Source organism: Monodon monoceros, unplaced genomic scaffold (genome assembly GCF_005190385.1).
Source record: "Monodon monoceros isolate NGI ecotype Baffin Bay Population unplaced genomic scaffold, NGI_Narwhal_1 Super_Scaffold_15, whole genome shotgun sequence".
Taxonomy (NCBI): Eukaryota; Metazoa; Chordata; class Mammalia; order Artiodactyla; family Monodontidae; genus Monodon; species Monodon monoceros.
In genome coordinates this window covers 50987997-51003693 of record NW_021703771.1, presented here as the reverse complement: position 1 = coordinate 51003693, position 15697 = coordinate 50987997, and the positions used below count along the sequence as shown (strand labels likewise).

Genomic DNA, 15697 nt, shown 5'->3' with positions numbered 1-15697 from the left:
ATTCAGCTGGTATATGAGCACTTCCTATTGTAGGAATTGTGGCAGCAAATACAGAGCTGCCAACACGCAGGCAAAGGAAATAGCTGTTGTACCACTCTCCTGAGTCTCAAATATTAAAACAACATATGTGACTTTGTTTTCTGATCTCTGAAGTACCATGCAAATTCAAGAGGTTCTGACAATCAAAGCCAGAAAGTTAAGGCTAAAAGTTTAAACCACAAACATTTGTTAGGTTGAATATGAGAGTAAAATAAAAGGTAAGTGTAGTCAACCCCTGATTATTCACAGATTGGCTAGAGTGTGTGATTATCAATGCCCTTTGATACTCCTCCTTCTAACTGCCAGCTATTGAATATTTCTCTGCTCATTAACACCTGTCTAGTAGTGGGAAGGTGAAATGCTAATCAGCCAATTTGGCTAATTGTTAGCTGCTATGATCCTTTTTATTTTATTTTTTTGAAGTTGAAATAGAGAAAAGTTGAAATCTTTTACTAAAATATGAGCTGTAGGCTTCCAAACTTTATGCCACCTTCCCTTTCTTTTACTTCATAGATAAATTCAGGTACTTCGTTGTCATGAAAGTATTTAAAAGAATGAAGAATCTAGTAATTCATCAGTTCTCAAGTGTCAATATAACTTCACATTATATATTTCTTATTAGCCAGTGTTTGGACGATCTTAATCTCCTACAGGAAAGCCTTAGGATTTAATAGTTGCCACTTTAAGTGTAGCCCAATATAAATAACTGCACTTGCCAAATGGATTTAGACCAATAGGGAATCAACTTGGAGAAAATGACAAGACTACCCTCCCCTTTGCCTTGGGTAGACATTACAGGATCCTCCCCACACCAAATAAGGGGATGAGGAATGTTTTGAGCTTTAAGGGCACTAAGAATAAATCTGAGCTATCACGGATAAGATTACTTTCAACTCTTTATTTCATGTTTTCTGACATAGACCCCCAAATCTGTAATTATCTTAGGGAAACTGTAGGGGCTTAGACGGTACTTTCTGGTTCCTTTGCCTTTTCTTGGCCTATCTCTCTTTGGGGCTGGAGAGCTGGTGTGTGTGTGTTTCCCTTAGAGTGCCAAAAAAAAAAAAAGTGCTGAAGAGTCCTAGGGAGATGAAGCTATTTTTGTTCGAAGCTGATACTTCTGCCTGAGCCACAAGTGCTGCTTGGAAAGGGCTCAGGTTGTTTCCAGGGGGGGAGAACTCTGCAGAGAAGAGACAAAGTTCAACAGGACAACAAAGGAGCAGCAGAAACAGCCAGGAAAAGGAAGAGCCCTCACGCTTTCACACAGAGCCCCCTATCAGAGTTCTCCAAACCTAAATTATTCTGCAAAGGGCCACTTGACCGGAATTTTTGCCTGCCTTTTCCTTTCTCCAACCACCATGACTGAGATCACGGCTGAAGGTATTGCTAGCATTTTCCAGTAGTATCAACTAGGAAAACAAAAAAGAAAAAGGTGGAAATTGACAGTCCCATTGATGGTCAATATGTCCTCTTAAAATGTTGCTTTTAGATAGTTATCTTGATGGATGATTCTATATGGGATCAAAGAAATGGGTTTGGTAGCTGAGAGGCTGTCAGATGTGTGTGTTGGGGAGTGAAAAGAAGTTTCTCTGAAATTTTGCATGTGGAAACTGCTATTTGTGATGCCAAAGGCCCCACTAGTTAACAGTTGTCACCCATACCTCTATAAATAGCTATGGTCATGCAATGTTAGGGCTGATATCTTACCTAGCAAAAATTACAAGGTTTGCATGCAAGGCTGGAGACCACGATGAACTTAAAATGTTGCATTTAATGTTGAAATTTAGAGAACTGATTTTGAGCATTTTGCTTTATGACATATCAAATTGGAGATCTTAAATTTGTTTTCCTTTCTAACTCGAGTATATAAATATGCACACACACACATATAAGATTTATATACCTAAAAATTTTGTATGTATGTTGGTGGGTATTCAGAGACAAGGTTTGGAATTGCACAAAATCACTTTAAATCAGTATGGTTTTAAAAATAGAGTAATTAAGCTTTTGATTCTGATTCTTTTCATGCACTCATGTCTTTTACCTCTACATGATGAATCTATATTAAATATTTTCTGTTTTCATGCTTATTCTGAAAAGCTGTATGCTTTTCTGTTTTAAAGCTTATTCTGAAAAGGTATGTACCACACCTTAAAACATTTTTATTATTCGACCATGATAGCAATCATTTTGCCCAAATATAATATATGCAAAATATATGTACATATATAATTATATATATATATTTTGCTATCTTTAAGACAACTAAAGAGTTTTGAATTCAGGCACAATCCATTTCTAGCTGGGGTAAAAATTTGGGAGGTGGATCTAAAATTTGCTTCTGACAGCTGTAAGCAAATCAGACAGGTGGTGCTCTCCACAGCTTCCAAGTCTAATGCTGAGCTGGTTTGTTTTTAATCAGACAACTGAAAAAAGAGAATGTGTGGTTTTGGCTCTTTGGGTAGACATTAGTATGGGCATATGGTCATTTCACAGTTTAAGATTTTCAGTCACTACGTACAAAGAGAATTGTCTTACTTGCATCTTCCACTAAGAAATTTAGTCTAGTACCCCAAATTAATAGAAATAATTACTGAGAGATTTCTATGTATCAGGTATTTTGCTCAGGACTTTATGTGTGTGTACTTATTGAAACCTCACAGAATTCAATTAAGTTAGCATTATTATCTCCATTTTGCAAAAATAGAAACTGTAACTCTGTTATTTGGAGACTTGCTCAAAACCACAGCATTGCCAAGATTAGAAGCCAGCTCCCTTAAATCTAGTTTGTGTCTTTTCATTTCTCTAAGAGGATATCAGGTTTCCTCTTTACCAATTTTAGTTCAGAATTTGCTAACTATAAATAGCATTTTTTCTTATTCCTTAGATATGCTGCATCATGTGACCTTTAGATGGTCTTAAAGACAGCTATCTATAAAAATGTCTCACTTAGCCCTGCACAAGTTATTAAGATACCTGTGAATATGTTCCCTACCTCCGCATGGGGCGTGAACTGCCAGCTGATTCGGATCACTTGGCCAAAACATTTTTCACTTGCCTGTGAATTATGCTCTGTAGACCTTCGTACTTGATTCATAAATGTTTTTACAGGAAAATTCCAGATTATGGAATAGAACTTATGTTTCTGTCTTCTCCCCGTGGAGAGTTTAAAGGGTGCTTGGAAGACCTCTTGTTGTCACCTCTAAAAAAAAAATCATTGAATTAGTAATGAATTAAAAATGTAAAAATGCCATCTAGTTCCCAGGTGATGGGCATTTCCTACTCCCTGGCCTTAACAGTTCATAGGATATATGTCATCTGAACATCGCATTAGTTATGTACTTTTTTCCTTTTCTGGAATGATTTATTAATCATATTTCTCAAATGATAATTAGACTGACAACTCAGATGAGCTTACCTTTTAAGGTTAGTACCACAGTCATTCTCTGTGTTCATCCAAAGTTTCTTGCATGCTGCTCTACTACACACCTTTCATTTTGTCTCCATGATTCTTACTTTTTGTGCACCAGCTACAATAGCCTTCTTTCAGTCTTTTATAAGAGGTGTACTTTGTGCAGAGCCTTGGTACAAGTTGTTCCATCAACCTGGAATATTCTTTCCTCTCATCTGTTATATTTCTTTTGCTGCCACTTTTGGATACATTATTGAAATGTAAGCACTGCATCAGTAGCCTTAGACATATACTGATGATTCTTCTCATCCATTGATCACAAAGCAAGCAGACACCTTGTAGTACTTAAGACAGAGCTGGAGTAGCCCCTTAGAAAGCTTAAGTCCACTGTCTTCACCTCAATTTTTATAAAACTGAAGGTCATGGAGATTATACAACTCTCTCGTGGTCACTGATAATTGGGGGAGGTCTGAGGATAGAGTTCATGTTTCTTGTGGTGCTTACTCAACTATAATGCACGGCATATCTGTAAACCTTACTGAGTTCCTCACATAGATTTTCAGTGCATATTCCAAGCTGGCTTACTTCATCTGACAGAAGAAAGGAAGTAATGTTAGATATGGAATTGTGTTTCAGGTACAGAGCAACAGATGAACTAAAATTAGAACAAAGTTGAAACCCAAAGGACTTTAGGGAAACAATATCTTTGATTCTAGCTATGATAAATTAATAATTATAATGATAATAATCACTGATATTTATTCAGAAGACATTATATGTCAAATGTAACACGACCATTTAATCCTCAGGACAGCAAAATGAGATAGATACTTTTATTATTGCTATTTATGGAATAGGAAGCTGAGGTTTAGAGAGGTTAGAAATTTGCCTGAATTCACACAGCTATTTATGGTGTAGCTAGGATTCACACTCAGATCTCTGACTCCAGAGGCATGTTAAATACTTCCTTTTGCTGCGTGAGACTAATAGCCTGGTGTTAATTCAGAGGTTAGGAGGGACCTGTACTAGACCCCTGTTCTGGTTTGGCCCCTGCTACACTGGGTAGGTTAGATCAGGCCCCAGACTGGATCTGACTCAAACAGTGCTAAGGTTTAGAGTTATAAATAGCCTTCTGCCTTCTTTCCAGAGGTCCAGTTATTCCTAGACAAATGCCATAGTTAGCTTCCCCTTCTGAGGTTCATATGAACTTTGTCGACTACCAATTTCATCATCTATTTGACAGAATATATCACTATGTAAAAATACTTTTTGAGTAATTTTGATGACAGTAAAGCTTAGTTAATTCTTAATAGCTTTGTGAAAAACATGGAGACTTTTTAAAAAGTTGGTAAAATAGATAATGTTTTCAAACTGCCAATTAACTAACACACAGTCAAATTATGTTTTACAATAACATTCATATAATTGTGTTCTCTGGGTCCAGCTACCTCCAGAATATAGGAAAATACAAATTTTTCTGCAATAGATGCAAGTTGGTAGAGAGCCTATATACAATTAAATTAGCATTTACTAGAATACGTAGTTAAAGGAAAATTTTTTTCAAGTTAGAGAAGGGATGTCAAACTCTCAACTTCTAAACTGTTACACAACCTCAGGGTTCAGAAGGGTTATTGTACTTTGTAAGGAATTCTTTCCTATTAGTTTAACCACATTTTACTGCTTCTGTCACAAACATTTGAGAGGGTTTGACGTTCAAAATTTAGAGCAAAAATGGTCATTTAGTTTATGTACTGCTCTGCTTTGTGTAAGAGTACCTATTGTTGCTCTCAATAAAAAAAAATTTAAAAATTCACAGCCAGAATGTTTAATAACTATGCACACAAGTTAGATAACCCAGAGCAACAGATATTGAAATTAAGACCAGGAGAAGATGCAACCTCCATATCTGTGTTTATCTTGCCAAAACCAGAAGTGGCTACTCTGGCCTAAGTGGAGATGACTTGGGGGTGGGGGAGAAGAAAGAGGATGAAGCACTAGATTCAAAGCTTAATCACTTCTGGGTTATGTTCTCCTGATCAAGAGAAGCAATGACCACATACAGAATATCATTTTTAGTCCCAGGAACACATTTTAAAATTGACATTGACAAGCCAGTACATTCAGAAGAGGAGAACCATGATGGTAAGAGGCACAGTGAAATGAAAGGACTTGTGCTCAGGTCCTTTAAGATTGGATTTTCTCATTATGTAGCACTAGAGGGCAATGCAAAGACCCATGGGTAAAAGTCTGGAAGCCACAAAAAGGCAAAATGTTGGTGAAATGTAAGGCAAAACATAACCAACCATTGAAATGATATCTAGGGCTTCCCTGGTGGCGCAATGGTTAAGAATCCTCTTGCCAATGCAGGGCACATGGGTTCGAGCCCTGGTCCGGGAAGATCCCGCATGCCGCGGAGGAACTAAGCCCGCGTGCCACAGCTACTGAAGCCTGCACTCCACAGCTACTGAAGCCCGCGTGTCTTGAGTCCATGCTCTGCAATGAAGAGTAGCCCCCTTCTGCCACCACTAGAGAAAGCCCACACGCAGCAATGAAGACCCAACGCAGCCAAAAATAAAATAAATAAATTTATTTAAAAAAGAAAGAAATGATATCTAGAACTGACTCTTCTGACTCAAGACAAAACAGGGAAAAAAGCAAAAGAAAAATAGAAAAGAAAACCAAAGAAAGAAAAATAACACTGCCTTGGATTTTCAAGCAATAGAAGGATGAGGACTGTGTTACAAACTACACCATATTATGCAGTCAGCAAAATCCAGGCTATGGTAACCTCTACAGCACTAACAGCCCAGTTCCTTCAAATAAGTTACTAGGAACATAAGGAGATGCCAAGGAATCCTGTGGATGAAAAGAAACGTAAGAACAGAGCAACCCATTACAAGGTATAGAATTGTTAGATCATGATTCAAACAAACTTTAAAAAAATCTATGGAAAGGGGGCTTCCCTGGTGGCGCAGTGGTTGAGAGTCCGCCTGCCGATGCAGGGGACACTGGTTCGTGCCCCGGTCCAGGAAGATCCCACATGCCGTGGAGCGGCTGGGCCCATGAGCCATGGCCGCTAAGCCTGCGCGTCCGGAGCCTGTGCTCCGCAACAGGAGAGGCCACAACAGTGAGAGGCCTGAGTACCGCAAAAAAACAAAAAAATCTATGAAATAATTGGAAATTTAATAGACTCTGGATGTTAGATGATATTAATAAATTATCATATTTATGGTGGGATAATAATCTTGTGGTTATATTTTTATTTTTTTAATAGAATGATTTATTATCTTTTTGAAAAATAACAACATGTTCCAAAATGAACATATATGTTTCTAACAAGCAAACACATTTTCAATTTATTCATATTTTGTCAAGATTTGACAAGACTTCTTATTTGGCAGAATAAGTTCAAATAATGTCAAAAGAAGGATTTTAGCCAGATTCTTATAATCTTTTTTTTTTGAATTTTATTCTATTTATTTTTTTTATACAGCAGGTTCTTATTAGTTATCCATTTTATACATACTAGTATATATATGTGGTTATATTTTAAAACTGCTTATTATTTGGACATACACATACTCAAATATGAATGAGATGATATGCTTGAAATTTGCTTCTACAGAGTATGCCAGAGAATAAAGTAGATGAGGTGTGGGTGGGGTAGGATTGGCCAGGAATTGATTACATTGGGACTGATGATGGGTACATGGAGTTTCATTATAATTTTCTGTCTACTTCTGCAAATATTCAAGCTTCTCCATAATAGTTAGAAAGGAAAAGAACAGAGCTGAAGTTTTTAGTGAAGTAAATAACTTTAAGAAAAAAAATTTTTGTAATGCATGTAAGGTCAGTGACTCTACTGGCCACCAAATTTATTCATAAGTGCAAATTACCCCCTAATTGAACAGTCTGTAGTTATTGAAATGGAAACCAAAAAATGCTCATATTAGACAGAGGGGTCCAGAAATCTACATTTCTAACAAGAGACCAGGAAATAATGATTTTCAAATATGTTCATTATAATGTGGGAATCTGTTGCTTAGTTTCATAACATTTCTCAATATTATTAGTGACATTAATTGGAGAAATTAGTGAGCAACAGATCATTTTTGAGGTGGTCCATGTGAAAACCTGAGGAAAAATTAAAAACCTAAGGAGTCAACATGATGCAAGAAAAACAGTCCTAAAAATTGCTATGGTCAGGAACATCATGTTTATTATCAGGGTCTTAAGTGCCAAGGTCTTGCAAGAATATGTCTTTTAAATATCACAGAAATTCTGAAAGGCTGAAAGGCAGATATTACATAAACCTGATCAGACCGACTCTAAACATCATCTTCTTTACTGGTCAAGTTGAATTTAGAAAAGAGAAGAAAGAGTGTGAAAACCAGTGAGTTATATAGTTAATTAAAAATAAGAGAGAAAAAGTAGTGCAGAACTGAGGGAAGTCAGCATTAAAATAATTAAAGGCAGTGTGATAAAGTAGGAAGTGTGTGGAGTTTCAAGTCAGAAATCCTGTTTAAGCACTAACTTCACTACTTAACCATAGGTGGTCTGGGGGGGGGGGGACATACACTAGTTGGCTAACCTCGGTTAATAGTGAATAATATGACCAGAGGAAATTTTCCAACTTTTACACGGTCGTGCTAATTGGCAAATTATATATACTTTTTTAGCTGTTCAAAGCATCCATGATGCAAAATAGGTAGTGAAAGTGGACAGAAAGTATATCTTTGTAGTGTTAGCTCTAGTTGGGTTTTATTACGAAGCTTTTCCGTATAGCTTTTCCTTTCCTTCCTTTTGTTATTATTTGTAATATTGACTCTTTCGCCCTCCCCCCAGCCCATCCCTAAGCACACAGTACCCATGGAAAATGTTCTGTTAGCTTAAATACTTCTTAATTTTTTTCCTATTTGTTTTTGGTCATCACTGGGACTGTAATTTAAAAATCATTCTACTTTTACAATACAAAAATGAATTGAGGCTATTCCAGCTATTATTCTAAAGGCTTAGGAATCCTTAGAGAGTTAAAGCCTCCAATGCTGTTTGCATTAATTTTTAATCAGTTAACAATGTTAAAGATGAGAGAAACCTAAAATGGTACAACTAAGCAATTTTAAAATCATCTCCATTGACCTTTGGGTTGAATATATCAGTTTGAAAGAAAATGCATAGATAGTTTAGATTTTCCAGCTAAGTTCTTGGTTTTATATTTACAGAGTTTAAAGCATTATTATTTTCTTTTCTTCCTTCAAATAAAAAGAAACCCTTTGGGGACATGCTTAATGTATTTTAAAAATGTATGTTATCTAAAGTAACACATTTAGAAAGCAAATTAGGGGGAAAACTTCATCTGGTGACTATGCATTAACATCATACAATAATTCCAAGTTTATGGAGTTTAGGTTCTATTCAACTTAAAAGTTCTAGGAAGATCCATCAAAGTTTTTTGCTCTCCCCAGTTCCTATTTTCTCTGGATAATATGAATACCATGCATAATTTCTGATAGAAAGCACTTATTTGAATGTCACATAAAAATGTATTGCCCCAAGTGAGGGTTATGCACAGATAGATGAACTTGCTCGTCCAAAATGATAGTATTTTCCATCTTCAAAGGAAGTTGCAAAGAATATCCTTGGCAAATGTGTAATGAATAAAGTCCTGCTTCTCTCTCTACAAGTTATGCTCTCAAAGATCAAACATCTCCACATCTCTGTGCCCGAAGTCAAGCTGTCAAAGGCTCATGGAATTTATGATTTTGAGAGATCCTTTGGGATGTAAATGAGCTGTTTCCTCATAAACCACAGAGTCTGTCTCTCTTATAAAGTAGTTGAATATTACATTTAAATATATATCGTTTAGATAGTTTCTAACTTAGTTTCTGTGACGGGCTGCGGCATGTGGTCTTTCCTTAAACAAGTTAAAGATACAATCTTTTAACCTAGAAGAACAAAGATAATTATTGTTTGGCAACCTGCTTTGTACAGGGGAAACTTGGTTTGTTTTTCACACAGCATGAGGCTAGAACTCACTGTGATAGACCTGTTTTATCCTTGCTACTCATTTGTTGCATCATTTCCTCTCCGTGACACAGGTTACTGAAACGTTGAGAAAAATTAAAGAAAGAGCTCTTAATATTTAAAATTTTATTTTAAAAATGTTCGAGGGCATTAGTGAGCTTGCGGATGTGAAAGAATCAGTTTCCGCTTATTTATACTACTTTCAAAATACATTTTTAGCAAGGTTTCCTTGGAAAATTTATTGTTGCCTTTTAAAATAAAATCATCATGTGATTAAGAGAATTTTCTGTTTGTGGTAGACATTTGATACAATGTCACGACAAAAATGGCAAATATTAAGTGACACTTTGACATTCAGCGCTAGAGCTGTTATTTTTGTCTGTGGTTATTCTTATTTAACTTATGTATAATTGCCTGGGGGAAAAAGTGTACTATAAAATCTATAAGTTACCATAGGATGGTAAAACTCCATGCTTATGAATTTAAATCTGTAGAAGTATTAGGGGTTGCATTTAGAGAAAAGCAAGCAAAGTACATTCATTTGAAATATAACAAAATTTTAGACTCCGTGGTATTAACTATCAACCTATAAGTAGATGTATAAAGCAGTAGGTCATATCGAAAGCTCAGTTGTAGTTGATATTTTAGCACATATTGCATACCAGGCTGAATGCCTGACAATGGGGACATGAAGAAGAATAACACAAGGTCGCTGACTCTAATATGGTAGATTAAAAAACAAGCAGGAAAGAGAAAAACTAAGAGTAGACAGATTTAAAAACATATGACTTCAGTAAGGATTTATGAATGATGAGTGTTTAATTTGGTTTAGCAAAGTCATGCTATTGTTCATATATCTTATGATTAGTGAGCACACATTGAAACTTGCTGAAAATAACTTTAGAATGATAGTGTCCTGTTCTTGACTCTGATCATTTACAGTGCACATGCCGTTGTTGGGAAGGTGAAATGGCTGGCCAAGAGGTAAGGAGATCAGGAGTAGGTTTGCTCAATGTAGAGGTGAAGAAAAAAAGAAATGGGTGGTAGTTGAGAATTAGTGGTTTGTGGGATGAAACCCTAGGATGACCAAGGTGTGGAGTTACCTGGCTAAGAAATTTGGTAAAAATCCTCTGTTTTTGTTAAGGGACACTATTGCTATAGTATTGAAAAAGTTGGGTGTCTCACGTGCCTGATTTATTTTAAACTAGTTGTTTATTTTGATCCCTGTTTTGGGGTTTTTTTTCTCACCTATTTAAGTGTTCTCCCACTGTTTGTATTTCCATTGTTGCTTTTGATCCTCAAACACTCCACTTTGAGCTTAGTTTGTATTTATGGAGCCCTATTTCCAGTTCACGAAGAAATAATGAGATAATGCTAACTGTGAGACCAGTATTCACTAAATAAGTTTCTTCAGGGTAATAATGAGAAATCAGCTATAAAGAATTAATTCTATGATCAGTGTTGTTCTAAGTACTATAAGAACTAGTGTTAATAGGCCGGTGGTCTTGTCAAGGTGTCTTATAAGGCCAATGAATTAAACACTGAAGCGAGGCAAGAGGGTTTTAAAGATGCTAGGGAAAAGCTTTTTTCAAGGAAAAGATAAAGAGACATGATCCTTAGTCCGAGGTTCAGAAGATGTGACCAGGAATCTTTAATCTAGATATAACTAGATTGAAGCAATAAGTTCACAGAACCCTTTAGAAACTTTGTTCATAGTGACTGGAAGAGTTGTATTAGAAATAATATTATAGTTTTGAAAGTTGCCAGATCATTTTGGCTATCTCTTGAATTAGGTAGACAGGTTTAACTATTAAGTTTCTGCCCAGTCTCTCTAGATTTGAAATGTCTTGCAGGTCTTGGCTAGAATGATTCTAGCATGGGTCCCTATCTTTGAGTGACACAGGCTGTCAGTACCCAGGTGTTTTGGAACAGGATATTTTGTCTTTGTCCCATCACTCTGTTATTCACCTGTGGATGCAGAGGGGCAAAACTTCTGATATCTTGAAGGATGTTCATTCATTTAAGAAGTACTTACTTGTATATATTTGGGGTATCTTTGTTAGGTCTGAGGGTGAAATGTGAAATATATATAAATCTAGTGCTCAAGGAAAGATGAAATAATTGTATAAGTAACTATATGATACAAGTTCGGAAGTTCTAAGTTGCCTAAAGGAAGTACAGATAAAATTATAAATATAAAAATTGTGAGATAGATTTTTTGGTTTCTTATTCAAATTTAAAGTAGACAATATTTACATATATGAAACAGCTACAGAATAAATTAATAGATAACAAATAAACAAATTAGGGTTATGAGATATGATTATCAGGGAAATCTGAGAAGCAAGAGAATAGATGGACTTGGTTGACCAGGGACTGTTAAAAAGAAGTAGAATTTAACTTAAAACTTGAAAGATCTTTCTAAATGAAAGGACAGGAACGTAAAAGAAAAGGAAATAATGAAGTTTTTCACCAAAGTCCCTAGATGCTAATAGTCCCAGGTTAATTTATTTAACAAACAATTATTTGATATATTTTCATTAAATTAACATCTTGCCCTCATGATCTATGCTGGGGAATCAAAGCTGGAGAAGACACACTCTACTGACATTTGGGGCAGGAAAAGCCTCTCCCAGACACTGCAGGACAATTACCATACAGTAGCACCCCTCACCATAATTTTGACTGAACAAATAATCCCAAACATTTTCCAATAGAGATGCTAAACCACACCCCAGTTAACAACAAACAAGAATCTAAGACAACAGTGAGCAAAGGTGCTAATAGTTGTGAAGGAGCTAGCATCAAAGTACTCAATTATGAGAAATTCCTGGCTTAGTTATCTTCCAATTTTATACAGAAGATTCTTTTTAGGTCAATATAACGGATTTGCATTGCTAGGAAGGTTTTCTTAATAGTCTTTAATCAGTTACCAGCTAAGAGTTATTATATCAATATTAAAGATAGCCATCTTGTTCAATGATTAGAAAGTTATTTGGAATAGGATGAAATCCTTTCTGAAAAGGAATTATGTTTGGTTGCCTTGATTTGCTATTTGTAATTCTATAGTAGAAAGATAAAAACAGGATAATTTTAAGGAAGTGTGGGGCAAAGAGATCCACAAACTAAATGCAATAACACAATTTCCCCTTGAGAAAAATCAGTGAAAGGTGATGGCTTATTTTGTGTGTCCTTGAGCTAATGAGTTGAGAAATGACAGCATAATTTGAGGAGAGGCACAGGTGGAAGCAGCTCTAATGGGTAAACTGAAAGTCAGTACTTTGCAAATTGCCTCATATAGTTTAATAGAAGCTAAGTTATAAACTTGAGGGTGGATTGCATTTTTTTACCTGATAGTCACCCTACATTGTGGCATATTGAATTCTGAGTTTGCTTAGGGACCTCCGATGTTTTTTTAATCCTTTGCTACTACCAAAAGGGCAAATGTGTCTTCTAATCATGTAGGAACTCAAAATTATGTTGTTACATAACACTGATCTAGAAGCCAAAATGCACAAGAGCACTATCTACAGGTGAATAAATAATTACGTAACTGTGGCAATTTTTTTTAAACACCTTTATTAGAGTATAATTGCTTTACAATGGTGTGTTAGTTTCTGCTTTATAACAAAGTGAATCAGCTATACATATACATATATCCCCATATCTCCTCCCTCTTGCGACTCCCTCCCACCCTCTCTGTCCCACCGCTCTAGGTGGTCACAAAGCACAGAGCTGATCTCCCTGTGCTATGCTGTTGCTTCCCACTAGCTATCTATTTTACATTTGGTAGTGTATATATGTCCATGCCACTCTCTCACTTCGTCCCAGCTTCCCCTTTCCCCTCCCCGTGTCCTCAAGTCCATTCTCTATGTCTGCGTCTTTATTCCTGTCCTGCCCCTACATTCTTCAGAACCATTTTTTTTCTTTAGATTCCATATATATGTGTTGGCATACAGTATTTGTTTTTCTCTTTCTGACTTAATTTTTTGAAAAATATTGTTCCACTTGGTTTTCAAAAGACACGCCATCTCATCCATTCAGTGTGAAAAGAAATAACATGAGTCATCACAGTTTTTTAAATGTTTTTAATTTTTTCTTTAAAATTCTTTTGTAAAATATACACACGGAAAGCTGCATAAATCATATATGTTATATAACATTTACTAAACATTAATGGAGTTGACATCCACAAAACCAACACCCAGATCAGAAAACAATACTGCCATCACCTCTGAAGCATAGTCCAATCTGCCCACCAATAGACTGACTCTCACTGGCTTTGCTTCCCAGTCAAGACATCTATTTCTCCAGCCCTTCTCCCATAAGGAAAAACTATTCTTACTCTTTTAATAAAAATCTTCTTGCTTTGCTTTATAGTTTTATAACCTCCACATCTATAAACAATATAATTTAGTTCTGCCATGTTTGTTCTTTGCATAAATGAAACCCCACAGCATGTGTTATTCTCTGTCTTGCTGCCTTAATTCAACACTGTTTGTATGACTCATCTGTTTTGTTGTATGTAGCTGTACTTTATGTTATTCTTCTTGCTGCACAGTATTCCACTGTATGAATGTCATAATTTATTTATCCATTGGAATTTTTTAAATTTGGTGCTTTTATGAGCAATACTGCTATGATCATTTCTCTTTTTTTAGTTTTATTATGCTGTGGTTCTACTGACAACGTATATTTATTTCATGGCACTATGCTCTGTGATGAAAAGGTGAATTAGGCATGAGGAAGATACCTTGTTCACTCAAATTGTGTAGCATGTATATTATCATTTAGCTTATCAAATTCTATTATTATCTAACTGAAAAACATGGAGAAAGGATGACCTCAATGGGCATCTACTAGAAATGTCCCAGCTTGTTTTTCAGAAGAAATTGACCTAGTCCTATGAGATATATATGATGGGTATTTGGAGGAGCAGGGAGAGAATAAGTAGAATATAAGGACTTCTCAGAGATAAAGAAGTAATCCCCTAAAGATGATGTGGTACATATTTACAATGGAATACTACTCAGCCATGAAAAAGAATGAAATAATTCCATCTGCAGCAACATGAATGCAACTAGAGATTATCATACAAAGTGAAGTAAGGCAGAAAGAGAAAGACAAATACCATATGATATCACTTATATGTGGAATCTAAAAGATGACACAAGTGAACCTATCTATGAAACAAATAGAATCAGGGACATAGAGAATAGACCAGTGGTTGCCAAGGGGGAGGTGGGTGGGAGAGGGTAGGAGTGGGAGTTTGGGATTAGCAAATGCAAGCTGGTATATATAGAATGGATAAACAACAAGGTCCTACTGTATAGAACAGGGAACTATATTCAACATCCTGTGATAAGCTATAATGGAAAAGAATATGAAAAAGAATGTATATATATGTATAACTGAGTCACTTTGCTGTACAGCAGTAATTAACACAACATTGTAGTTCAACTATACTTCAATAAAAAATAAATTAAAATTTAAAAAAGAACTAATCCCCAATGTATCTGAGGCTGTATAAGCAGCAACTCAAGAATTATCATTTAGACCTGGCATAAAAAATATTTATTGAATATTATGTCTCCTCATTGCCAATCGTTGTGCTTGGAGCTGGGCCAGTAACAACAAAAAATAGTCCCTGTTTTCCCAGAGTTTATGCTGACATAGGAAACTTATGTCTGATGACCAGAATACTCATCCTCACCAGGTTCTGCATGTTGATCTCCTTGCTGGCACTGGCGAGGATGACGAAATTCTTGCTGGTTGGGCTCCCTTTTTCTAGGATTCCTGGTACATTCCTATTCATGGACTCAAGCTTTAGTTAGTCTTTAATGACATTTATTCAGATATTGCTATTTTTCACATTCAGGCAAGACTTAAGTTTCCAGTTCTACTCTTCCTGCTTTTAGATCAGGACCTCCTGTCTTTAAAGGTAGTCTGCTTCAGAGATTTAATTTTATCCATTTCATGTTCATTTTGTCATCTGAAACTCTCAAAAATGCTTAAAAAGTGTACTGGTTGTGGCCAGGGAATTTAAGCAACTTTCAGTGTTTAAGATCCCCACACAATACTTTGCTCTACTAAGCAGGCCTAAGCGACACTTTGTATTGAGAAATGCTCACAAAATGTCTACTGATAAAGAGTAGAGAGAATATTAGTTATGGTATGCAAAATAATGGCCCTCAAAGATATCCATGCCCTAATCCCCAGAACTTG

General features: G+C 35.9%; 1 protein-coding gene across 1 annotated transcript in view; it reads left to right on the top strand.

Moving 5' to 3' along the window:
- The first annotated feature begins 1130 nt into the window (after nucleotides 1-1130).
- TRDN (triadin) overlaps nucleotides 1131-15697 on the top strand; it is a 118327-nt gene continuing 103760 nt past the window's right edge. Inside the window, exon 1 of the mRNA XM_029224121.1 lies at nucleotides 1131-1416. Within this exon, the coding sequence (XP_029079954.1) occupies nucleotides 1395-1416 (22 nt within the window). The 5' untranslated portion in view covers nucleotides 1131-1394. The remainder of the gene's footprint in view (nucleotides 1417-15697) is intronic.